Genomic DNA, 27,185 nt, shown 5'->3' on the forward strand with positions numbered 1-27,185 from the left:
TTTTGGCGGACGGTCCCTTGGCCCTCAGAGAGCTGGAGCGGCAGCGCGCAGCCGCTCAGTCGGTGCAGCGCGACAACATCACCGCATGAATGACGGGCAGCGGACCGAAGCAGGAGACTCTTCGCCGCTTCTCATGAGCCGCATCGGTCCCTTCGAGCTGGGTTCATAACGACTCGCCTCACTGCTTACAGATCCGCATCCTGCAGCCGCCGGAGCGGGACATGTCTCCGTGATGTTTCAGCCTCCATCTTCACTGCGAGAAGAACCATGAAGAGATGACCGGGTAGTAGAGCTGACAGGCAAGTGTCTGCATGTGCTAACAGGTTGGCCGGGCTTCCGACATGATTCAAGTTGAACTCAGGCAGTAGAAAGTCATTTTAATCCTCCTATATGTCCATCTTAATACCATTTCAGAATTTAGAGACATTTTTCTTCACAGCATGTTGGACACCCATATTATAGGAACCTTCACATACATGTTTCTTTATTATAAGTCAGCCTACATGTCTGATTAAAACCCACAGAATGCAGCTCACGCAGCACAAGTTTCCTCTTACCAAAATCAATAGTGTAGAATTACTTTAAGGGAAACAGGCGGCTTAACACTGGCAGGAAGGAGAAGCACATTTACATATAACCTGTATTTTATGCAGCGTGTACAGTGCAGGAAATTGAAGTTTCTCTTTAGTGTGTCTTCACCTTGCATGACCCTTGAACACTAACTATGTAGAGGTTAAGACTTCAGTTTGTAGCAGCAGACGCAGATATAGCTGCTATCTTCAATATCCTTTATATCCATTAAATTGAGCAAAAGCATCGAGGAGAAAGGGATCAAGCAAGGCCCTTCAAAAACAAGCCGCTGTTAATCTGTCATGTCATTCATTCACATTTTACGCACTCTGCATGTCCTCCTTGTAAAGAGGAGTCCTCCAGGCGTTAATAGTGGATGTATTAACCGCGGCTGTGTTTCCTCTGGTGTTCTGGTGAGCAGCGGAGGAGCTGACAGTAAATGAGAGGCCGTCACCATGCCCCCAGGGAAGTATGGGATGCAGGAGGAATGGGAGAAGGAGGACCAGCAGATCACCATGGACTTCCTGCTGCCTACTGGGATCTTCCTCAAATTCCCCGTGTCTCGAAACGACACCATCAAAAGCATCAAAAAGGTACGTCCCTTTAAAGATGTGTAGTCTATCTATTACAGGATGGCTCTGTTTTTTTCCCTAATAGACTGTAATTGATTGACTGCAGCACGACACTGTGGCTCAAATGACCGCAGCGCTGCTGTTATTTACAATACTTACTTGCTTTTAAACAAATTGGTCAACTTATTATTATTCCCTTCAGACATTAAACTAATTGAAGCATTCAGACAATGCTCACTGGTTTTGACGTTAGAGAGGCAGCCACAGCTTTTTCCTCCTCGGCCAGCCCTGTGCCGAAGCAGATCTACCGTTAAATGTGCCGTTCGGTGTGCCAACACTTCTGCCACTTCAGGCTGCTTGATTTAGCTGTGTTAAGTAATGATGCTCTGGGAGGCTGTTAAGATGATTAAAAGATTAACCGTCTTGGTAATTCGCTGGGAATTTTAGAAAAATGGTTTTAGAAAAAGGTAATGTCTCGCTTGTGAAAATATGACTCTGAATATACCCTGCATGACCCCTCAGGGATCAGCTTTACATGCACAGAGAACAAACTGTACACTGCAGGTCATAAACACTGGGCTCTCAACTTTGTGCGCCACCGTTGTCTCTTGTTTCAGATGGTTTGGAAGAATGCCAGAAGCGAGGCCTTGTACAGCGCACTGGACGATCCTGACGGCTACGTCTTCACCTGCATCAACCAGACGGCAGAAAGGGAGGAACTGGAGGAAGAGTCGAGGCGTCTGAGCGACGTGCGGCCCTTCATGTGCGTTCTGAAGCTGGTGGCGAGGGAAGGCGACCGAGTGGAGAAGCTCACCAACACCCAGATCAGCCAGCTGATCGGCAAAGGTCGGCAGAGTCCCCCTTTCTATCAGATCTGCTGCTAGGCTAACAGTGGAGCTGCAGAAGCTGTTGGTGGTTGTTGGTTTTGTTGCGTAGTTTCTAAGAATAAGATAAGAAGCAGCCTTTTGTCATCATCACAAAGAAGATGAGAGTTTTTTGTCATGTAGATTTTGCAAGCGGCAGAGCTGCTCTCGCCTGGTTCCAGTCGTCTGAATCGCATCGTCTACATGCCTGAATTCCTCAACAAATCAGAAAGAATTATTGATTAATCCTCTGAACCCCAAACCACACCGACGGCAACAGAAAATCATTCAAATGACACAACTTATCAAAGCTAGAAACGATAGAAACAGAAAGAACTGTCAGATTTTTAATGATCATTGAACTAACCCATCTGCTGTTTTATCTGGAAAGTTAACCAAGCTTAGAATTTAGATTTTTCATCAAAATCACTTTATTCTACTTGTCTCAGTTTAAAATTCTCCAGTATTATATTGTTTGCTCTCACCAGATTCTATAAAAAACAAAAAATACTGCGCTGATTGCTGCAGCTGAGAAGCTAATAGAGACTTTTCTGCTGAACTGCAGGCAGTGTTTATACAGATCCGATAGGAGAGAAATATGGAAATTAAAAAAAATGTAGGTAATAAAATATCCATAGTGTGTAGACTCACCATTTTCTTTTGTAGCACCTGTATGCTTTTGAAAAACTGTTTTATGTTGATTCCAGGCATTTTCATTTTTATAAAATAAGTAATCAAAAGCATTCAACTTTACTTTTTTAAATGATTTATTTTACTGTACCTGTCCTATACTGGACAACAGATGATGTTTTAGTTCTCTCCATTTCTAATCATGGTTGTTCTGTTTCCATGGACGTGCAGGACTTTATGTTACAGTTAAAAATTAGTCCACAGTGATAAAAAATGTGACAGGAGCAAAGAAACGCCCGGAAACTGTTTGTGATTCAGAGGGTTAATATATCAAATGGAACAATAAAGCGAAATGAAATGGCAAATTCTGGCTTGCCGTTTTCTTTCCCTTCATTATTCACCCTGACATTGTGTTAATATTTGCAGCTATGACAAACAGAACAGCAGCACTGATCAAGTCTCATCCATTTGTCGCCATTTTTTGTGCTAGTTTTTTCTAATTTTTTTTTTCTGGCCATTTTTCAGGTTCACAGACAAACTATGAAACTACCGTTGCAAAATGTACAACAGCAGGCTGATTTCAAAAAATAGAAGAAAGTTGTGGGTCAGAGGGTGTGAGTTAAAACCTAAGCAAAGACTTATTTTAGAAAGAAGGAACTCAGAAAAACAAGTGTTTTGCTTTGGTCATTTGTATTCATGATATTTATCTTTGTTGTTGAAAGTCAGCAAGTTACATACTAGCTATATGCTAATGTGGCTAACTTAAAACACATCTTCATAATGCATTTGTAATATCCCTCAATATATCAATAAGGGACTTTTTGTACCACAGTTGACATTTTTGCTGTTTTCAGGCCTAAAATCAACATTGCTGCCTATAACCAAACACCACATGGCATTTTTACACAAAGATTCTTCTAAATATTATATATATATTTGAGTAAAATAGAAATTGAAAGTTATTTCTAAAGATATTGTAGTAAACCTGTTGACTACTTTATATTAAATAACTCAGAAAGCCTTGGAGTCTGGCCAGTCTTTTCTTCAGGAGGAAATGACATCATGTGGAGCAGGTCATGTGATCTGGAATTAACACACTTCCTTCAGAGGTGTTTTTGTAATGGGGAACTTGGTGGAAAGTGATTTCTCAGACACAGATACAATTTGTTATTTTCCATATAAAATTTGATATATTTCCACAAAAGAAATATCTGTCATAATTATCTCAACTTAATACAAAGAACACAATCAAAACAATTGTTGAATAAACTCATTTTGTTATTGTTTATATAATTAGAAGGTGGTTGTTATTAAATTGGGACGGTTATTTAGTTGACATTTTAGTGATATCCAGTCATTTTTTATTAATAAGTGATTGTTTCCATAATAAATAATGATGCGATTTGTAAAGACATGTCATAATGAGCATAAAAAACATTTGTTTTTTTTTTTACTTTCAATAAAAATGTATATCCCATGGACTTCAAAAGTCCCTCAATTATATATTGACCATATATTCTTTTCTGCTCTGCTCAGCTATAGTTCTAAGCTTCTTTGAGTTCCATTTAATAAAATAACATCCTCCCAGGTAGATGTAAATTGTTCCTGCACTGTGGAAGACATGTATTTTTGACATGTAATGTGAACTTCTAGGTCTGCATGAGTTCGAAGCCCAGAAGAACCACGAGGTGAACGAGTTTCGGACCAAGATGCGCACGTTTTGCGAGGAGAAGGCTCAGGAGCGGGAGAGTTTACCATGGCAGCAGTGGATGGAGTTCAGCTTCCCGTGTGAACTGGAGCCGTGCTGCGCACCGCCAGAGAGCTCCAGCGTAAAGCCAAAAAACAGCAAAAAGATCTTCATCCAAATCAAGTTCGAGTCTTGTCAGGTGAGCTGTCGTTCTGAGTCATATATTCACACCGTTGAGACAAATCAAATGTAATTGTATGATTAAGCAGCAGCAGCAGCAGCAGCAGCAGCAGCAGCAGCAGCAGCAGCAGCAGCAGCAGCAGGGAGCTCCACAAACAGCACAACAGCTTTGATTGGAAAAACTCTTGCTTAAACCTTGTGTAGACAAATTGTGGAGGATGGTTTTAAGTCAGTGTGAGCACCTTCGGAAATTCCCCTCCTACACCGTAAACACCATCTTCAAAACATCACCCAGGAGTAAGATCCAGAGACACGCAAGCTGCTTTTTGTGACGTTTTTCTGTAAAGATGGCGCCTTTCTCTGAATTACGTTGCAGGAAAGCTTCATGCTGCAGCAGGACCCTCAGGACCTCCCGGTGGCCCTCATGAAGAGCGCCCTGAAGAAGAAGGCCACCGTGTTTCGCTCTGTGAGGCAGGAGCCTGAGGACTACACCCTGCAGGTCAACGGGAGGTGGGAGTTCATCTACGGGAAACACCCGCTGTGCCAGTTCAAAGTGAGTTACTGCAGCAGGGAAGAGTGATTTAAAGCATCTTTTGAATTAGATTGCTTTTAAATGTTCTTTCTCTTTTAAGTCCATTGGATGTTGTTGGTTTTGTGACTCCGATCAACAAAAAAATTGATGTTAATCTGTAAACAAACCGTTGCAAAGTAGAAATAAACCTTGAATGAAGTACTCATTTAAAGCTTTGACCTGTGAAGGATTGATTAATTAACCCTCTGAACCCCAAGCAGTTTCTGGGCATTTTTTTTGCTCCATGTTGGTCACTGTGAGCTCATTTTTCACTGCAACATAAAGTCCAGTGCCTCAGTAGAAACAGCACAACCATGCCTAGAGGAGGAGACAACACAAAAGTCTATTTTGTGGAAGATGACAAAGTTAGCTCATAAATTAAAAAAAAAAAAAAGATTTAAGTATTTGCTACAAAAAATAGAAAAACCTGCAATCAGTCTGTTCAGAATTTTTCCCAGTGCAGGTGTTACCAACACTGGAAAAAAAATAGTGGCTCTACATACTATAGACAATTTACAACTTACATTTTTAATTTGTTTCTGTACTTTTCTCCTGTTTGCTCTGTGTAAACACAGTAGTCATGACTGTCTGCTGCAGCTACATTAGTTTAGCTTCACAGTTGCACCAAGGAGTGCCAAATTTTTTGGTTTTCACAGAATGTGGTCACTGCAACTGGTTTAAGTTTGGCAAATTCTAAGTGAGTCATGTGCAGTAATGTGATTTTCACCAAATGTCACACTTATACACTTAGACTTGGTTAAATGTCCAGGTGGAATTTCATGTCACGCATGATTATGTAGTTCAAAGACTGTGAGAATCTTTTTTTTTTTTTTTTGATTGAGCAATTGTTTATTTTTTTAATGTCTGGCTATAATAAATGGTGTAATTTTGGCAATTTTTAGGAATATAATATGCCTTTTTAAAAAAAAAAAAAAAACAGGATTTGGAGTTCAGAGGGTTAAAACTAAATCTTTCACCCTTAAAGTAAACATAAAACATCACACAGGGCTACATTTTATGAGGAAATGGAATGTAGGTTAAGAATCTGGGTTGCGAAATTTATAACCTTATTTTGAAACAATTTCTGTGCAGCACTGTCTTTATTTTAGGTTTCAATTCCTAGGAAATGGATTCTAAGTTCCTATTTGCACCAAAGCTCTTCATCCTTCCTGGTTTTTGTATATTTTTGCTGCATTTATTTTACACTCGCGAGCCTTCTGGACCTGCTGCTGAGAAGCTTCCTCGCTTGCCTCCAGACAATCAGCGCAGATGTCATGTGAATTTTCTCCAATAACTGTTTTCTTTTGTCTCACAGAGCCATTAGTAGCTTCCATCGTTAATATCCTTATCATGCGGACACTTAAGTTTTGTGGATATCTATTCACAGATTATTTTCTTTATGACCAGCCCAGCTCAGATATATTTAGTGTGCAATGAATTTAATAGTTTTCGTTATTTTAAATCACCATCTGCCCTTATTATATATAATGAAAATTTACAAAATCAATCATTAAATCAAAAGCATTTCTGCATGAAAGAGCCGTTTTCTGTTGGTTTGTGTCAGAATTCTTAAGTACATTCAGTGCAAAACAAGGACAAAGCAAACCAGAACACCCGAAACTAAAGTTGTTATTTTCTCAGCGGTTGATTTTCTGTTCTGTGAGTTTTTCCCTGCTGGTGTCGTCCACGATAGCCGAAACGTCGTCAAATCAGGAGTGGGGTGAGTCAAGATTTTGGTGGCAGGAGACTCCACTGTTGATTTTGAAACTCCAGCTACCTGCGGGGGTGACTCATATCTGTCGAGCAGCCCTGCAGAAAGGAACTGCATCCATCCACACATAATGAGATTTCAGCTGCATTAACCTACAGTAAATGAACAGCCTTCAGGAGTGAACCAGCGCTATCAGAACACTGGGAAATATCTGTGGGTGAACTGACTGATGGCTGTACCGGTAAACAAACAAACCCAAAAAAAAAAAAAAATCCCTTTTTCTTTCCCGTCCTGTTTGTTTTCTGCAGTACATTTTCTCGTGTCTGAGAAATGGCCAGAACCCTCATCTCACCATGATTCACCACTCCACCATCGTGAAATACCAGGAGGAGCAGAGCAAAGTGTGCAGCCAGGTGTCCAAGAGTGGCTCCCTGTCCAGACCTCCTCCTCTGCCCCTGAAGAAGGTAAGAGGTCGTCTTTCATTAACCCTCCTCTTCTCCTCATTTACGGGCACCAAAAAATATTGTTTCTTTGTCTGAAAAAAATCCAAAAATTCAGCAAAAAAATTCCCCACACTTCTGAAAATTTGCAAAACCTTCAGGAAGAAAATTCCAATAAGTCCTTAAAAGTTTCCCTTAAAAGTTTTATTTTAAAAAATAAATAAATAAATAAAAATCCCCCAAATTATGCAAGAAAACTCTTGTAAATATTTTCAAAAAATGAGTAAAAATATTCCAAAAAAAAATCCTAAAAATAGCTAAAGTGATTCCATATATATCAGTAAAACTTCTAACATTTTCTTTAAGAACATTCACATAAAAATCAACCAAAATCCAGCAAAATTCGCTGGATTTTGGTTGATTTTTATGTGAATGCTCTTAAAGAAACATTTTTAACATTTCTTTTTTTCCACCACAAAATGTTCAAAGATTTCCCAAAAATGTTGAAAATGTGGACATCAGAAGTTTCACTGTGAAAATATTTCTTTTCCCCACATTTTCAAACTTTTGACCCGCAGGACGACATGAGGGTTAACAGAGCAGCTTTCTTTCTGTCTCTCTCCTCATCGCAACCCGTGGACTTTGGCACAAATTTGGGGAATTTTGGGATTTTTTTCAGACAAGGAAACAATATTTTTTGGTGCCCGTAAATGAGGACAACAGGAGGGTTAATGACTTTTGTCCGTTTCTAAGCTTCTTCCCCTTTTCATTTTCTTTTGAAAGCATACGTTGTTGTGCATCTAACTTCTGACACGTTGCCAAATAGGAAATTGTAGCAACAGTTTCATGACTTGGATTCCATCGAAAGCTATAAATGTAATTCTTATGTAAACAACAGGATGGAGGAATAAAATCTCCTCCTCTGTGACTCCCTCCTACAGCAGAACACCTCGTCTCTCTGGTCCATCAATGAGCCTTTCTACATTCACCTGCTGCAGGGCAGCCGAGTCAATGCAGACGAAGGAATGAAGGTTGGTGTGGTTTTGCGTGGGTTTTCTCTCACTTTTCTGCTCAATGAAGTGTGGCATCCACTTGTTTACCAATATCTCAATTTCAGTTGTAGGAACAGTGGGGTTGACATGTAAATGACAGGGGGTCACATGGTCCAGACCACACGTTTCCCATAATTCATCAAGGCGGTTGGTTGAAGCTTCAAAACAGGAAGTGGGGAGGGCCTATCTGGTTTTTACGTCTCATTCTGAGGCCTAGATTCTAAGAAAAAAGACAGACTTCATGCTGTCTCTCCCTCTCTCGCTTTCAAATACAGTTCTTTTTTTGAAGGCGTTGCGTGCACTTCGTTACTATTGCAGATAGGACCTGACCTATCTTGAAATTTGAGAATCGTCTGTGCTTGAAACTATTTTGATGTTTCCCTGTAAATACTGGTCGAAAGATGTAGAAATATCCAGATGCACGTAATATTATTCAATGTTTGTTTTTTGGTTTTCTTGCCATGTCAGAAAAAAGTGAGAAGACCAACAGGGAACTGATTGTGCATCATATTTAACCGTGTTACTGCATAGATGGGATATTAAGTGAAAGTGCACTTCCGGCTGCTGCCTTGGAGCATCATGACTCACGGCTAATTTGTCCTGTCACATAATTATCAGTCATGTCTGCAGTTGGCAGGCCGAGGTCTGAAAACACACCCTGGGGGAGAACAGCCACTCATGCATTTAGTAAATATAGATTCAGTCCGTCTTGATTTGGCAAAAGGCAGGAACTTAATGGTGGTACAATATTGAATTATGACTCCTCTGGTTGTTTATCATTGCGGAGCGACTCGAAAAGCATGGCGACCTGCTTGTGTTATGAATGTGTAGACCCTTTGACTCATAGCTGGAGTGACACAGGAAACTCTGAATCATCTCGCAAAGTCTGTAGACCTTCCACAAACAATCTCCTTCACACGAGTGGTAAAATCTTCAGCTTCCAAGACCACACGTCATGCTGTTTGTCTAACGTTTCTCCCCCCCTCTGCAGCTCGTGGTGCAGGCCGGTCTCTTCCATGGCAGCGAACTGCTCTGTAAGGTGGTGACGACCTCCGAGGTGACAGTTTGCTCTGAGCCGCTGTGGGATCAAAAGCTGGAGTTTGACATCAACGTGGCCGACCTGCCCCGCATGAGCCGCCTGTGCTTCGCCCTCTACGCTGTCATCGAGAAGGCCAAGAAACCCCGCGGCACCAAGAAGAAGAATAAGAAAGCGGTGAGTGTGTCAGAAACCCGTTTTTCGGGGTACCTCGGTGCACAGGTTGAGTTTGAGCAGGCGGCTGGTTGGGCTGGTGGGTGTGAATTTGTTAGCAAGCACAAACAGATCTGTTTCCTCTCCAGTGTGTAGTGCGTGTACTCGGCGTGTGTGTTGTGTGGGTGTGTTTTGCTGCTGCGTCTGGTTGTGCAAGTGTGTTCAGTGGCAAGGCTGCGGTTACCATTTCCTCTGCCTCAGCTCTTTTATCTGCACATCAGTCCAAGTAAGGAAGGAATTGGCAAACATTTTCAAGGAATTCTAAATTCATCTCCACACTTCCATGTCACTCTCCCACGCAACAAACTTCACCTTTTAATTTACGACCGGACTTTGCACCAGCGACGGTTTGGAATCGAGGTCTGAAACATTACAAAGCAGATTTTCTCAAGTTGGACGATTTATCTAGAGACTTTTAACGGTGTCTTATTTTTTCATGACAATTTCGCACATTTCAGATTACAACAAATCCATATATACACACTACTATTCAATGGTTTGGGGGTCACTTACAAATGTCCTTATTTTTGAAAGAAAAGCAGTTTCTTCAATGAAGATAACATTCAATTCATCCTGAATCTAGTCTAGACATTATTAATGTGGTAAATGACTATTTTAGCTTGAAACGGCTTAATTTTTAATGGAATATCTCCATAGGGGTACAGAGGAACATTTCCAGCAACCATCACTCCTGTGTTCTAATGCTACATTGTGTTAGCTAATGGTGTTGAAAGGCTAATTGATGATTAGAAAACCCTTGTGCAATTATGTTAGCACATGAATAAAAGTGAGTTTTCATGGAAAATATGAAATTGTCTGGGTGACACCAAACTTTTGAATAGTAGTGTATATATCAAATCTTGGATCCCTCACATTTGTTAGTCAAAGCTGCCACTAATATATGCACTTTTTTGCAGTTTTTGGACATTTTCTATTGCAAAAGCTAAAGCATGGGACAACACAGAACCAAGACACCCAAAATATGAACGTCATACATTATAGACAGCAAATCTTTAAGCTGCTCTATATAGTTTCTGTTTAATACAGATGACAGGCAAAGTATACAATAAAAAAGGTAGATGTAATTTGCACATTGATTACCAATAATGATGCCACATGCATGATGCACAGCGACTTTAGTCTCCTTTTCAGAGAAACACATTTAATTCTCGTGCAAGAAAAGATGTCGTGCCACTTTAGGTTTCAAAATAAGACGTCTTTGTAACCGCACTATCAGCTCTTTATCAGGCTGAGTAACTTCAGTTCCATTTACTGTTTAAATGATCATGTGCAGATATACATGCATGATGTGGGTTGTTTTGAATAGACAATTTTTTTTTGTATTACAGCATTGATACTCAACCAAAAAACAGGTCTCGTGGCATGAATGTCTGTTGGCTGTTGCTCAGTTAATTTGAAAATGAACAATTTGAAATTTAGATGAGTTATTTGCCTTTTAATGTTAAATAATTTAATTATTTAGATGTTGTTTGTTTATTAACTGGCCCCTGGTCTCCTGTCATTTTGCAAAAGTGGCCCCTGGATGAAGCAAATTGATTATTTCTTGTTTAAGGGAGATTGTAGTTAAATATATTGAGGACGGTGTCATCTGCATAAAACAGATGCTTCTGTGGAGTTGAAACTGTTGAGATGCACGATTAAGGACAAACATCAACACAGACAGTCAATATGAAAGAAACAATACACGGAAATGTGTTTTGTAAAATCCACTGAGTATGTAGACGTGAACGTCAATGTCAGTTTTGACAAATTTTCATAGCAATTAATAGTTATTTAGTACTGAATCAATCAGTCAACTGACAGACAGTTGATGTGCATAATGATCATGAATTCATTTTCATTTTTCAAGATTGTCTGCACAAATTTACTGCTTTATTGTGTTGCATATCACTGAAGATGATTTCGTAGGCTAAATTATTTTTTAAAAAACATCAGCTGAGTCAATACAAAAAATTACCTCTCTGTAGCCGTTATTACATCTCTAGCTATAAAATTAGTATGCTACTACAGTACTATTCAAAATATGCCAGTTAAGTCACAGTGAGGTTAAAGTTTTTGCTGTCGTCTTCCCTTCCCCTCTTTAACCCTCCTGTTGTCCTCATTTACAGGCACCAAAAAATATTGTTTCCTTGTCTGAAAAAAATCCAAAAATTCAGCAAAAAAATTCCCCAAATTTCTGAAAATTTGCAAAACCTTCAGGAAGAAAATTCCAATAATTCCTTAAAAGTTTCCCTTAACAGTTTTATTTTAAAAAATCCCCCAAATTTGGCAAGAAAATTCTTGTAAAAATCAACCAAAATCCAGTGAAATTCGCTGGATTTTGGTTGATTTTTATGTGAATGTTCTTAAAGAAGCATTTTTAACATTTCGTTTTCCACCAAAAATGTTGAAAATGTGGACATCAGAAGTTTCACTGTGAATTTTTTATTTTTTTCCCCCACATTTTCAAACTTTAAACCAGGTCAATTTTGACCCGCAGGACGACACAAGGGTTAAAATCCAGTTTTCCTGCACGGCTACAGCAGCAGTAGTACTCCCACTGTGAGACTGCACTGGAGAGTCCACACACCCACGCACTGTACAATAAAAAGTACAGTAAGCAACAAAAAATTCCCCTTTTTCTGCGGCTGTGGTCTCAGCATGTTGTTGTTTTGAAGTGTTGCAGCAGCAACACGTTTCGGCCGAACATTTTGCCCAGGTGTCTTTCAATATATGGGCATCGAGGCTACTTCTGCTTTCTGAGCCACTTCTCTCTTTTGTTGCCCGGACGAGAAGTCCTGCAGCCAGACGGCAGAAAGACAGACGGAAGTGGAGCTATTTTAGCCGTTCGTGTTTGTGTGCATCACTTCTTTTTTAACTGGGGGGTTTTCAGCCTATATTCTAATACACTGAACTGATGGAGGTTATATTAGACTGACTGCCTGGAAGCTCATCAGCTAATTATTTCTAAGTACGACATCACTCACATTTTTCTGTACTTGGCAGTTTAGAATCAATAAAAAGCTCCTACAAAAAAGCTTTATTTTATTTTATTTTATTTATTTAACACTCGTGTCGTCCTGCGGGTCAAAATTGACCTGGTTTAAAGTTTGAAAATGTGGAGAAAAAAATATTTTCACAGAGAAACTTCTGATGTCCACATTTTCAACATTTTTGGGAAATCTTTGAACATTTTTTGGTGGAAAAAAATAAATGTTAAAAACGTTTCTTAAGAACATTCACAAAAAATCCAGCGAAATTCGCTGGATTTTGGTTGATTTTGTTGAATTTGTAAAACTATAAATTTAAAATAATTTCTAAACCATGACAAGTTGTTTTGATCATAAAGTAAAATATTCGATTGCTCATTGTTCTTTAGTCATTTTGTGTCTCATTTTTGTAATATTTTGACTTGTTTTTGTTGTTTTTTTTGTCTGGCTTTTACCATTTCTGTCACGGTTTTGTCATTTTTTGTTTCGTTTGTATTTTTTTTTCTTTTTTTTGTCTAATTTTATGTCTCTTTTTTGTTTTGTTTCGTGTCGTTTGCCTCATTTCTTCTCATTTTGTTACTCGCTTTTGTTGTTTGTATGTCATTTTTGTAATATTTTTTCTTGTTTTTGTTGTTTTTAGGCTTTTTTTGTCTGACGTTTATCGTTTGCACCACGTTTTTGTCATTTTCTTTCTCTTTTTTTCAGTTTTTGTTTCCTTTTTGTCTCACTTGTGTTTTTTGTCTCATTTTTGTTATTTTGTTTTTTTGCTTTATTCATTGTTTTGTGTATCGTTTTTGTCGTTTTGTTTCATGGATTTGTCTTTTTTGTCTCATTTGTACATTTTTTGTCACTTTGTTACTTTTTTTGTCTTATTTTTTGTTACTTTTTTGTTTTGTTTCGTGCTATTTGTCTCATTTTTTGTAATTTTGTTTCTTGCTTTTGTTGTTTGTGTCATTTTTGTGATATTTTGTCTTGTTTTCATTTTTTTTTGTCCTTTTAAAAAATAAAATACTATATTATTCAGTTCCAGATAGCTGTGACTGAATGTTTCATGCCTTTGTTAACACCCTGTGATCTGGAAGTTGTAATGTGTAAATGATAAACTGAGGCAGAATGTTATTGAAATTGAATTAGTTTTTCTTCATAAATTTCAGGTTGTTCATGATGTTTTGTAGAAAGATAATTCCTTAAATGCGAACGTTTTCAGAATGCACTAAAACAAAGGAAACATTTGGAGTTGGGGTTATTTATCTGGTATTATGTTATGATTTTACTGGTCCACTTCACATCAAACTGGGCTGAATGTGGCCCCTGAACTAAAATGAGTTTGACACCCCTGATCTAGCTGATTTTTTTAAACGACGAGAGTGGTACGGACTCTAAACTTATTGATGTCAGATATGAAAGTTTCCCTAATGCCGTGTGGTTCAGGTGAACCTCTGAAATGCATTATGTATTGGACAGTGACGGGTTAACCACTCAAAGTGTTTTAGATTAACTCATTAAAATGCTTTAACCGTAAAGAATCTTAAGTTTATCTCTTGGATGTTGTAAAGATGAGTTGACTATAAGAGAGGATGGGAGCTTGGAGAAGCAGCTGGATGTTGAGATAGATGTTATGTTCCAAGTATTGCATGCATTTTGGATTTAAATGAACTAATTTTATGGCGAACAGTGAAGCAAGAAGGTTGTGGTTTCAAACCTGCTGGGGGCCTTTTGCTGTGCAGTTTGCATGTTCTCCTTGTGCCTGTGTGGGTTGTTTCTACGTGCTACGGCTTCCTCCCACAGTCCAAAGACATGCTTTGGTTAATTAGTGCTTCTAAATTGGCTGTAGGTGTGAGTGTGAACATGAGTGGTTGTGTGTCTCTTTGTGTTAACCAGCCATCTGCAACCCTCTACAGGATAAACCAGGTATAGCTGATGGATTAATGAACCAATTTGGTTTTAAACACAGTTTTCCTTTGACTGAAAATTACATCCATCTTTTCTGTTCTTTTTGAAGTCAAAGACAGGGATCTTTTCCAGGATTTTACAGCTTGCAGATGGTCTGTAAACCGAAACAACAAACCTAATCCTTCCCGTTGCGTTCTTTGTGTCTTGTCAGGATTGTCCGATAGCCTGGGTGAACACCATGGTGTTCGACTACAAGGACCAGCTGAAGACTGGGGAGTTCCTCTTGTCCACATGGCCATCTGTTCCCGGTACTTTCAGCCTCGCCTCTTCTTACATGTCCTCCTCTTCAAAAACACCTCACATGTTCACAGCCTCCTCCACAACTCTTGGCAGCGCGCAGTGAAGTCTGAAATACCCAGAGTGATATGAGGCGCCATCAAAAACCCCACATGGTCACATATTTTGTGTGTTTGCTGAGGCCTTTTTAAGATGTTGAAATGCCTGTTAGTTTGTGTCAGTAAAGCAGAATTGCTACATGTTTGTCGGTCACGTGAAAAGATTTTATCTCTGTGTTTTTTACTCTTGCGGTGTCGAAAGATAGATAAGGAATTTGAAGATAAAGTGTGCATGTAAGCAGATGAAACCGGCCACTGAATGTTTCATTTTATGACATTTTTATCCCAGATGACAAAAGTGACCTGCTGAACCCAATGGGAACAGTGGAGAAGAACCCCAACATAGACAGTGCTGCCGGGCTTCTCATTCGCTTCCCCAACATCCGACCGCACCCTCTCTATTATCCTCCACTCGACAAGGTACTTACTCCCCCCAAATATATACTTAACCCTCCTGTTGTCTTCATTTACGGGCAACGAAAAATATTGTTTCCTTGTTTGAAAAAAATCCAAAAATTCAGCAAAAAAAATCCACAAATTTCTGAAAATTTGTAAAACCTTCAGGAAGAAAATTCCAAAAATTCTTTAAAAGTTTCCCTTAAAAGTTTTATTTTTTTAAAAAATCCCTGAATTTGGTGAGAAAATTCTTGTAAATATTTTCAAAAAATGAGTAAAAATCTTCCAAAAAAATCCTAAAAATATCTAAAGTGATTATATATTTATCAGTAAAACTTCTAATATTTTATTTAAGAACATTCATATAAAAATCAACCAAATTCCAGCGAATTTCACTGGATTTTGGCTGATTTTTTTTGTGAATGTTCTTAAAGAAACTTTTTTTAACATTTCTTTTTTTCCACCAAAAAATTTTTAAAAATTTCTCAAAAAATGTTGAAAATCTGGAAGTTTTCACTGTGAAAATATATATTTTTTCCACATTTTCAAACTTTAAAACAGGTCAGTTTGACCCACAGGACAACACGAGGGTTAATACAGGCTAAGACTGTGATTTGTTTTAGAATCTAGCAAAACATCCTCTTCTGTTTTCAGATAAGTGACATGGAGAAAAACGGTGATGCAGTTTACGCCACTAAAGATGAGGTAAGAGTTCTGTAAATCTCACATTCTGCAATTCAGCCATTTTTTTGGTGGCCGCATTTTTTGTGAATATGTTTTCATCGCATCGTTTTGCCTTCTGCAGTACACGAAGCTGAAAGAAATCATCGACAACAAAAACTCCACTGAGTTTTTTGAGGATGAGAAAGAGCTCCTGTGGAAGCTTCGCACCGAAGTCCGAGACCGTTATCCTGAAAGTCTGTCCAAGCTGCTCCTCATCACCAAGTGGAACAAGCGAGAGGATGTAGTTCAGGTAAAAATGGAGGCTCCTGGAAGAGAATTTCCACACTGATCAATTTCATTTTCTCTGATGTCTGCACACAAAACATGGAAAATAAGTAGTCTTCCCACTGGACTTAACCTGCATGTTCATGAGTAATTTTGCATCTTTCACAGACAGTATAGTACTTGTGTGTGTTTTTACTGACTGGACACTGCATCAATATACCTCATGCTCAATAATCCAACCACCAGCGCTTTAGATTCTCTTTTTTTAACTGTAATAATTAATGTAGCACCTAATTACTGCATAACTGATTGATTTAGCCCGTGAAATGAAAGTGCTCTGACTGTTTGCGGAGTCCTTATCTCAGCTTATTAGCACGCTAATATTTACTTATCGGCATTAAACACAAAGTACAGCTGAGGCTCATGAGAATCTCATTATTTTTGCAGGTATTTAGTCCTAAACCAAAGATTTGGATGAGTTTATGATTCAATAATTCATTATTTTTAATAGGCAAAATGTTTCATTCTGAACCAAAAACCTCATTGTGCTGCCAGAGTAAAAGTCATCCTCTAGGAATTATTAATACCTGTACAAAATGTCATAGCAATCCATACAATAGTTTTGTGTTAGTGTTTGTACTAGTATGGCTAAATACAAAATGCAAAAATGGTCAGCGCTTTTTCCAAGATAATGTAAGAGCTTTAAACTGCACAAATAAACTCAATCAACGCAATTTAATCAATGGCATAAATCTGAGAAAAGCTGGGAAATGTTGTATTGGAGAAATTAAAACTACCAAATGTTATTTTTGATTCATATTTTCAGACCTTCTCAATACCTCCAGTGGATTTAAAGTAAAAACACAGTACACTGAAATGCTCACTGAAGTTTAATCTGTTGTAAAATCATAATTGCTTGCTTCTCCTCAGATGGTGAGTTTGCTGAGACACTGGCCAGACCTTCCTGCCATCTCTGCCTTGGAGCTCTTAGACTACAGTTTTCCCGACCCGGCGGTCCGTTCTTTCACCATCAGATGCCTCAAGAAGCTCAGGTACACACATTGTCATGCTCGGGATTCGGCATCAGACATCATTTTGAGCTGTGAATGTTAAACAACATAACATTTCTCTTCACACAGCGATGATGAACTGCTCCAGTATTTAATCCAGCTGGTCCAGGTCCTGAAGTACGAGTCCTACCTAGACTGTGACCTCACCACCTTCCTGCTAGAGAGAGCTCTGTCCAACAGGAGGATAGGACACTTCCTGTTTTGGCATCTAAGGTGGGACAATGTGTAGCTGTTATAAAGGAAAAAAAAAAGACAAAACATGGGCATTGTCAGGGATATTTTACATTTTAGGCACACAATTCCAGCTTTGCATGAGATAACAAACACACTGTTGGGTTGTCCTTAAATCTATTATTGTTAACAATATGGTGAATAAAATTATTGTAATGGGAAATACCTTTTACTCAACGTGGGGGGAAGAGACCTCAGTCCTCTCTCCTCCAAGGAAGAAGTACAAATGTAGCAGCATTTATAGAGAACAGCTCTTCTCCTATTGGCTCATTGAAAATAGTTTGTAAGTTTAAACATTATGCTACAGAAATGCTGAGTCCATCTCTCAAAGACGAAAGCCTTTCAGGGGTGTGAACATATCTTTGCTGGTTGGTTCAAACCTTCACCGTTTTGACCCCTTAGGTAACTCTTCAGTAATTAAGCTGAGCTGCATAGATAAATATACATAAAATGAACAAACAGATAATAAATGATAACCTAAGAGCTTAAGGTTGATTTGACTTTCACAGCATCTGCAGCCTGTTGTTCAACTTTTTCTGTATTGTAGGTCGGAGATTCACGTGGCGTCTGTGAGTTTGCGTTTTGGCCTGATTCTCGAGGCGTACTGCCGAGGAGACATCCACCACATCAAGCTCCTGACGAAACAGGTAGTCTGACACCTACTTACACTATCTTCAAGCTAAGTGTTTTCGTCCGTGCTGAATCTTAACCCATGCCTCACATTTTCCCACTCAGAATGAAGCTCTGGGCAAAATGAAGGCCCTGAGTGACATCGTGAAGTCGGGCTCCCAGAAGATGACAGTGGACGACCTGAAGCTGTGCATTAGACAGGAGTCCTACCTGGACGCCCTGTCAGACCTGTACTCACCACTCAACCCCAGCATCTTCCTCGCTGACATCTGGTTGGTGCACACACACACACACACACACACACACACACACACACACACACACACACACACACACACACACACACACACACACACACACACACACACACACACACACACACACACACACACACACACACACACACTACAGCGTAATTGTCTTCTATCAAATTGCATTTTTTTGTGCCCTTAATTGGATTTTCAGGGGCAGTTTGGGTTCCTTTCTGGGTTACTGAATTACAAACTATTACATTTATGTAAGAAATTGACAAAGTAGCCCTTTGTTGTTCCAGGACCACAAGTCTGTTTTATTTTATATTCTACCTGACGGCTTCTTATTCCTCTGTCTCACTCCTAAACCCATAACAGATCAGGATGGTACGAAGTTTTTTAAAGTCTGTTGGTATAATTTACCCATTTCTTACAGTGATGCACAAAGGGCAATAATCATCTATCCACCAAGTCATTTTGTCCAATTTCACCTGGATGACAAAATAAAATTAGTATTTTGTGGGGAAAAATGTTCATTATGTCCTCTGTTTGGTAATCGTGTTTAAAATGAGTGTTCTTGCTGTTGCAGTGTAGAAAAGTGCAGATTTATGGACTCCAAGATGAAACCTCTCTGGCTGATGTATCTCAACCCCTCCCTTCAAGGAGACATGATGGGCATCATCTTCAAAAACGGCGATGGTGAGCTACAGGGAAATCTGAATACATGGCCACACACCCATTCAGAGCCCACACAGTGTCAAGATTTAAGCTGTTAAAAAAGGAAAAAGTGAAAAAATACACAGTAGCACTTTAATATTGGCTGGAGAGATGAATATAATCAGTAAGTTTGAAGAGGGACATCCCCTACATTTAAAAACAGGAAGCTTAAAAGCATAGATTGTATGTTAAAAGTGGATGTAGCCCTGACAGAAATGCCTTAAACCTGCTTTCTTTCTACCTGCCAACAGGGGGCGACTCTGCTGGTTGCAAAAGAAGTCAGATTGTATCGAAGTCTATGAGAAAATGACCTTTTCACTCAATTTGTTACCTCAGTATCAACTTTCTTAAAAGGGTTATGATCTCATTTGCTAGTTTCAAGACATTTTGAATACAGCATGATGTTCATTTTGTAGATTCTGGTCCCATTAGTGTAAAACATATGATAAATCAGGAGATGTTTTTCACTCCTCGCCCTTATAGACCTTCGACAAGACATGCTGACCCTGCAGATGATCCAGCTCATGGAGAATTTATGGAAGACAGAAGGCCTGGATCTCAGGTAGGAGAACCTTCTTACATCAGTGGATTCATAGGTGTATCTGTTATACCATCCTAGACGGGTAGATGAACACTCGCTTTGACCCACCTAGCAGAAGAGAGAACGTTCATCTACCCCGACTGGAGGAACAGCATCAGTCTCTCGTCCTGCAGCTGCACCAAGTGAGCTCTTGCATGAAGAGAATCAACAGGAGCAAAGCTGAAGGACCAGATAGGGTGATGGGTCGCACTCTGAAATAGTGTGCTGACCAACAGGCAGGAGTTTTTCTGGATCTTTTCAACCTGTCCCTGCAGCTTGCTACACTCTCCATCAGCCTCCATCCTCCAAACCTCCATCATTGTGCCTGTGCCTAAAAACATCAGCTGTCACCTGCCTGAACGATTACCGCCGTGTCGCTCTGACTCCGGTGATTATGAAGTGATTTGAGAGGATTGTCTTAAAGCACATCAAGGACGTCATCCCTGCTGGCCTGGATCAATATCAGTTTGCCTACAGGGAGAACAGATCAACAGAGGATGCAGTCTCCATGGCACTTCACATGGCTCTGACCCACCTGCAGCTTTCTAAAACCTATGTGAGGATGCTATTTGTGGACTTCAGTTCAGCTTTTAATACGGTGTGCCCGGACAAACTGACACTGAAGCTCCACAACCTGGGACTGTCCACATCACTGTGTCACTGGATCAGGGACTTCCTCACCAACAGGCCTCAGAGGGTGAGAATGGGAGACTATACATACTGGTCCTGAGCACAGTTCAGTCCAGCCCTCTTCACACTATTCACCAGCGACTGCTCTGCCATCCGCTCCACAAACACGGTTGTGAAGCTTGCCGACGACACCACCATAGTGGGTCTCATATCCGACAATGATGAGAGCCACTACAGAGAGGAGATCCAGCACTTTATTCAGTGTTGTTCAGATAACAACCTTCTTCTGAACACCAGCAAGACCAAGGAGGTCATCGCGGACTACAGGAGGTCCAGGAGGACAGAGCAGCTCCTCTCCTCATCAAAGGGGAAGCGGTGGAGCGTGTTGGCGACATCAAGTTCCTGGGAGTCCACATCACATCTGACCTGACCTGGTCTCTGAGCACACCTCAGACGTGCTGGTGTCTCAATCAGCTCCTGATGAACTTCTACAGAGCGACAATAGAAACCATCCTCTGTCTTGGTGCAACAGTGTGGTACGGCAGCTGCACAGCTGAGGACAGAAAGAACTTATCCCAGGTGGTGAAAACAGCACAGGGGACTGTGGGAAGTCCTCTTCCAGACCTGGACTCGATATACATGGGCCAGATCAAGAGGAAGGCCTGACGTATCGCCGCCGACCTCAACCACCCAGGAAATGGACTGTTTGTTCCACTTCCCTCGGGCAAACAGTGCAGAAACATAAAAACTCTAACTTCCAGACTGACAAACATTTTTTAACCCAGAGCTGTTCAATCCATTTCCACACACACAGACACACTATGTGCAGTAAAGAACTGAGTCTTGCACTGGACTGCACTTTACCACAAATTCTGTTTACATATTTATATCTTTTGAGGATTTTTATTTTATTTGTATATAGTGTGCCTTTTTTCTATCTTTTATCTATAGCTGGGAGTCACCAATGGAAATTCCGCTGTGTGGAAACACAATGACAATAAAGAATCTTGATTCTTGATCCTAATGCTTTTCATTTCACCTTCCAATCACAGGATGATCCCATATGGCTGCTTGTCCACTGGGAACAAAATGGGACTCATCGAAGTCGTGAAGAACTCCGACACCATTGCCAATATCCAGAGGAACAGCAGTAACAGTGCTGCTACCGCTGCCTTCAACAAGGATGCTTTGCTCAACTGGCTCAAGTCTAAGAACCCTGAGTGAGTATGATGTAGTCTGACAATGTTTTTTTTTTTCTACAGAAGCTGCAAAATGTCATCTTATGCTGTATAGATACTGTATTGATCTCTCTGGAAGGGATGACTCTCTTTAACCTTTAGAACCAACCACTGGGTCCAATGTGTGCACATTTAAACCCACACTGAGGCAATATGTAGAGCAAATCCGCCCATACAACTTGCCCCAGCTTCACGTCTGGGCATCCCCAAAATGCTCCCGGGACAGCTCTGCTATGAGCCGTGTCCCAGTTGAAAATGTTAAACTAGTTCAGACCATATTTGTAGTACTTAAGAAGGCGAGAAAAGCATGCAGAATTGATTTAGCATTTTTGTATGGTTTTGAGGGGAAACTGTAATTATATGGTGGTGAGTTAGCACCAGGATGATCTCGAAAAACCAAAAGTCTTAAATCTTTGTGTCAAAAAAACATTTTATTTCTTGATGGGAAATTCTGTTTTTAAACCTAAAATTGAAGTTAACTTTCAGAGGTTTTATTTTGAGTGACATCTTGTTTTGCAGAATTAATGCTTTTTCCTCTGCATTACAAGAAGTGTGTGAAAACTGCCTCAAAGTTCACCAATAATAACACTTGAAGTTTTGTCTCTGTTGCAACACATGGATGGTGTGAAATATGTCACATCTGCTCAGTGATGTGTTAATGAACAGTTAACACTGAGTTTCAGTTTGTCAGGTTTCTTTGTGTGTATATTTCAGATGACATGTGAATTGGCGCTATATAAAAAACTTTGAATTTAATTATGTTAACAAATATATACTTCAAACTATAGTCAAGATTCCAAGGTATTTTTAAAGCATTTTTCTCAGGTAATTCCATGCACTAACACAAACATACGTTGGTTTTTGTACTAAGATCTCAGTGTTTCACTTCAAATGAGCGTTATGCACTGTGGCATCACTTGGAATAGAAAAGCACAGAGTATGTGCAGTAGGTACTTTTTCTTGACTGTTTGTTCCACCAGTGTTGGGAACATTTAAGTTTTATGTCTTAAGAAAAGCTCCCTTGATGTCTGTGTGTGTCTCAACTGTGTTTACTTGAAAACATGATTTCGGTGCAGCGTTTTACAGCGCAGCACACCGGCGACTACACCTTATAGCAGCATTAAATGAGAGTAGATTTTTATTTGGTTCCAGACAGTCTGAAGGTCTTGTCAATTCTAAAAGCTCCTTGAAAGAAAGAGAACGATTAAGTGTAATGAATAAGCCTTTATATGTCACATGTTCAAGACAGGCCCAGCTGACTGCACGACAGATCAGAATGGTAATTAGCCAGAAACGCTGCGGTGACTGAAGTGGAGCAGAGAAAATGAGTAAAAGCTTAACACAATGACCCAGTGCTTGTCTAGACCGTGAAAGGACATGACAGTCAATCATTAATCGGTCACAGCAGCTCCTTGGTGAATATTTCATATTATACTGTAACAGGGGAGACTTTCTGCCTCATGGCTATGGTGGTGTATGTGTGAAATGCAGGTTATGACAAACATATGAGAAGTGAAAAAGTGCTGTAAGAACAAAACCCACTCATACTTTGCTTCCTTGTTTCTCTGACCTGCTTTTTTGTCACCAGGGACAAGCTTGAGCAAGCAATTGAGGAGTTCACGCTGTCCTGTGCTGGCTACTGTGTAGCTACTTATGTCTTGGGCATTGGAGATCGTCACAACGACAATATCATGATCAGGGAAACTGGGCAGGTCAGGTTTACTCCATGTTTTGAATCACTGTGTATCTACTAATGCATGTATATCACTATCTAATATTTAAAATATATGTGTTAAGCATCTGCTATTGATTGGTATGTCATTGTTGTTAGTTTCCAGCTAGCAGTAAAATATTTTTTCACACTAGTTGGTCATGTTGGAGTAAATTTGTGCAGGTCATTCACCAGTTAGTGAGTCTTCAAGAAATGTGACTGTGGTCAGTGATTCAGAACAAACTTAACAGTGATTTTAATCTTGACTTTGTAGCTGTTCCACATTGACTTTGGGCATTTCCTTGGCAACTTCAAGCGGAAACTTGGGATCAACAGGGAGCGTGTGCCTTTTATCCTGACATATGACTTCGTCCACGTGATCCAGCAAGGAAGGACAAACAACAGCGAGAAGTTTGAGAGGTACAGGGATGTAATTTTATACAACTTTAAAACATATCCAGATAGATAGATAGATACTTTATTAATCCTGAGGGCAATAAAGTTTCTCAATGCTTATGAGGTTCTGCTACATTTTTAAGACTCCTCTGTCCTCCTGCAGGTTCAGGGAATACTGTGAACGGGCCTATAAGATCCTGTGTCGGAACGGGACACTGTTCGTCAACCTCTTCACTATGATGAAGGCAGCGGGACTACCGGAGCTCACGTCCTTCAAAGATATCCAGTATCTAAAGGTATATGGCAGTAATGATGATGCTGCTGCTGATGATGATGATGATGATGAGGATTATAGTATTATTGACTGTGTTTTCTCGTTCTCAATAGGACTCTTTAGCTTTGGGCAAATCAGAGGATGAGGCGCTGAAGAATTTCAAAGTGAAGTTCAATGAAGCCCTGCGGGAGAGCTGGAAGACCAAGGTCAACTGGATGATGCACTCCTTGGCCAAAGATAACAGACCGTGAAGAACACTGAACCAATGAAACCTGAGGACCAGCCAAAACATTCATAGATTTTAACTTATAGACATTAAAAAGGGAAGAACATATATATAGCTATTATTTTGCATTAAGAATAGCATTCAAAGGCAGACATTTGCAAATGTTTACATCTCACTGGCCTGTCTGTCGTGAGTAACAACTAAGCAGAGGCATCCAAAGACAATGAGATAATCATGGAGTGTCCATTGAGCGCAAATATTTTCAAAGTGAAGGAAATCCATCACACTCATCTTTCACCCATCTCTCAGTGGAATGTCTTCGCCTCTGGTACGTATCAACCCCCGATAATAAACGTGTTTTTGATTTCTTGAAATCGCTACTTGAAAAACCACCCGCTCACGTAAAGTGTCATGAATCACCGAAACAGAAAGTTCATCTTGCCAGCTGTATTACTCAGCAAGGAGAAAGCTTCAAAATAAACTTTATGATGACTTTAGACGACACGCGAAGTACAATAACAGGGCGGCAGTTTCACCTCAAGACTTTAGTACCGTTTACAACCCTTTATTGCTGTGTCATTTTCCCTCAGTTCAACTTCCTCTTTGCAATCATGTCTTGTTTTATTTTCATTTTTATTGTATTTTTATTTAATTTGGTAATTTTGAAGTAAGATGTAAAAGACGTATTGTGTCGTGTTTTACTGCTGTGACATTTTAGTGTAATGTTGCCTTGAGGTACAATATGTTGCCTTTGGAGTGCCAATACACACGAAGCATTGTGATATTTATAGTTTATTGTAAGATGAGAAAATATAAGGAGGTTTTATTTTGATTACGTGCCTGAGTGCCAGGCTATGATGTAATCCAGACCCTTACTAAGCAGCAACTACACATCAAAGGAGCGATCTGCCATTCTAGGGAATGCATTTAGTTGCTTTTTAGCCCAAATGACAGGGTGAGTACCACTTTCATATGTGTCAATGATACTAGAGCCATCCTTTAGCTTTGCTTAGCACACAGACTGGAAACAGTTGGAACCAGCCAACCTGAATCTGCCCAAAGTCAGAGTCAGTCTGCCTACTAGCACCTCAAAATATGACATGTTAATTAGTAAACCTTAGAGTGTTTTGCTGTTTAGACAGAGCCTGGCTACTTTATTTATGCGAAGCTAAGCAGACGTCTCTTGGCTCCGGCTACATATTTAACAGACTCTATGTGAGTGGTATTGATTTTTATTTTTTATTTTTAAAATGTCTAACTATTCCTTTAATGACTGCCACTGGCAACTGGAGAAAGAAATGATCTCATGCACTATAGTCAGAGACGCCATACATGTTGGGTCGGAGGGGGAGAGACAGAATATCAATCACATGCTTCAGTAAATAAGACAATCTGTGCACTCATTTAAGCCATAGACCCTTTGGTTGTGTTTCTCAAAGTGTGGTACTGTTCACACGGCTCTCATGGAAATGTAAATCATCTCAGAAGATGCAGTATGTGTGTTTGTGTGCGCGCATATGAGTGTGTATGTGTCCTCTGATATTTAAGTTATGCACTTATTATGAACAGATGTGCCTGGTGCCATGAAAGAGATTCCATGCTTGTTGTGTCAAACACCTCCTTACTTTGACACATCTAATGCTGTTTGTCAGTTAAAGTGAGCCAATATGCTTTCATTGTATGGTGTGTTGGGATTACTTCACATGGTATACATCCTGCTGTCACTCCTGCAAGGACCACTTGAATGAAAGCAGATGATATGCCTGTCATAGCCTTTTTTTTATTGTGCAGAACAGTCAAAACGGTCTCTACTCTTTGTGTGAATCTCGGTACAATGATGACTTACAGAAGAGCAAGTGTAGCTGTAGATTACACAGCACGAACATTTAAATATCTTAAGCTACTGAAATATTCACTGTGGAATAGACTTTAAATGTGGGTCATCAATGTTCCCAAATATGGGCTCCACTACACACTGCTGTGTTACGCCTACAGGAAGAATCTTCTTTTGCAAATTGTTGAAAAAAAATACTGCTGTTGCATTTTGAATTTGTGACTTTTATCAAATGATACAAATCCTTAAAGGCTCAGGCCTGACTTCCATGTGTGCAGCTAAAGCAGACAAATTGTCCTGTCAACGCAGCAGACCTGTTCTTTACTTGCACTCTGTTTTTTTTTTTTTTTTTTACATTTCGCTTCTGTTGCTGTCGGGAGGGAAAAACATATGTTCAGTAAAACAGTTTGCAACGGGAGCGCTCACTGTGGCTTTCTAGGATGCAGGCCATTTGTTAGCTTAATGTTCTGCCTAATTTTTTTGCAGCTTAAAATAGACTGATTAATTGGATAAAGGCCAGAGTCATCAAAGCCATTCCTACTCTCTATTTCCCCCCGAGTATCCTCCCACTATTTCAGAGCAGTGGCCTTCTGTACAGGTCTGTGGGTGATCACACCGTGGAGTTTCCGGAATATATCCTTCTGTTGTGCAAAAATAAGTTATTAATTTGATGTATTCATCAGCTCAGAATGGTCCTATCAGGGCCTGTCTTGTTTTTAATAAACACACACAGTGCAGCTTCCATATCTGCGGCTATTGATTTCTGATTTGTGGTTTTGGTTTATGTGATAAAGTCCATGAAAGATCCCACTGCGGTTTATTGTTTTGGCAATAATATAGCAAAGACACACACAATGCAGCAGAAGAGATGTCTGTGTTGAGGATGGTCGTGTGTTAAAGCTTCTGCAATACTGTTGTTGTTTTTTGTGGGTTATACTATTTTTATTAAACACACAGATGGGTGACAAATTAAAAAATCAGCAGGCCATGAGGGGTTACTGAATGCTACGATATGAGTCCAGCTCTGTGGCTTTCACAGTCACCAGATCTCAGCCTAACTGCGTCTCGCTGGTTTTTCCTCTAATTTGTCACCCATCTGCATTTACTAACAGACAGATATGAGGGTAGTGTCAAGAATCACTTTCAAAATGTGATGTAGGGTTTTTTTCCATTTATTTTTTATTGGGTTATATTTTTAGGAACAGAAACATGTTAGGACAACAACAATAACACTCGGCAAAGGGAGGAGC

The 27,185-nt window shown here is 39.7% G+C and overlaps 1 protein-coding gene across 1 annotated transcript; it reads left to right on the top strand.

Moving 5' to 3' along the window:
* Nucleotides 1-26,681, top strand: pik3cd (phosphatidylinositol-4,5-bisphosphate 3-kinase, catalytic subunit delta). The gene is made up of 23 exons (XM_023277498.3): nt 1-299; nt 992-1,163; nt 1,760-1,988; nt 4,289-4,521; nt 4,879-5,055; nt 7,093-7,248; nt 8,166-8,255; nt 9,268-9,489; nt 14,620-14,716; nt 15,093-15,223; nt 15,854-15,904; nt 16,005-16,172; nt 17,078-17,199; nt 17,287-17,430; nt 17,996-18,095; nt 18,184-18,350; nt 18,919-19,028; nt 19,530-19,608; nt 21,309-21,476; nt 23,083-23,206; nt 23,480-23,625; nt 23,765-23,897; nt 23,989-26,681. Exons 2-23 carry the CDS (start codon nt 1,026-1,028, stop codon nt 24,124-24,126), a joined length of 3,123 nt encoding a protein of 1,040 aa, XP_023133266.2. The 5' UTR covers nt 1-299; nt 992-1,025; the 3' UTR covers nt 24,127-26,681.
* The last annotated feature ends 504 nt before the right edge of the window (nt 26,682-27,185 follow it).

The sequence above is a fragment of the Amphiprion ocellaris genome, chromosome 8 (genome assembly GCF_022539595.1).
Source record: "Amphiprion ocellaris isolate individual 3 ecotype Okinawa chromosome 8, ASM2253959v1, whole genome shotgun sequence".
NCBI classification, from domain to species: Eukaryota; Metazoa; Chordata; class Actinopteri; family Pomacentridae; genus Amphiprion; species Amphiprion ocellaris.

What these genes read in the sequence shown, in the direction of transcription:
- pik3cd (XM_023277498.3), top strand. Translation starts at nt 1,026, where the DNA reads ATGCCCCCAGGGAAGTATGGGATGCAGGAGGAATGGGAGAAGGAGGAC. An exon ending in TCAAGTTCGAGTCTTGTCAG is followed by an intron (nt 4,522 to 4,878) that starts GTGAGCTGTCGT and finishes ATTACGTTGCAG; the next exon opens with GAAAGCTTCATGCTGCAGCA. An exon ending in ACCCGCTGTGCCAGTTCAAA is followed by an intron (nt 5,056 to 7,092) that starts GTGAGTTACTGC and finishes TGTTTTCTGCAG; the next exon opens with TACATTTTCTCGTGTCTGAG.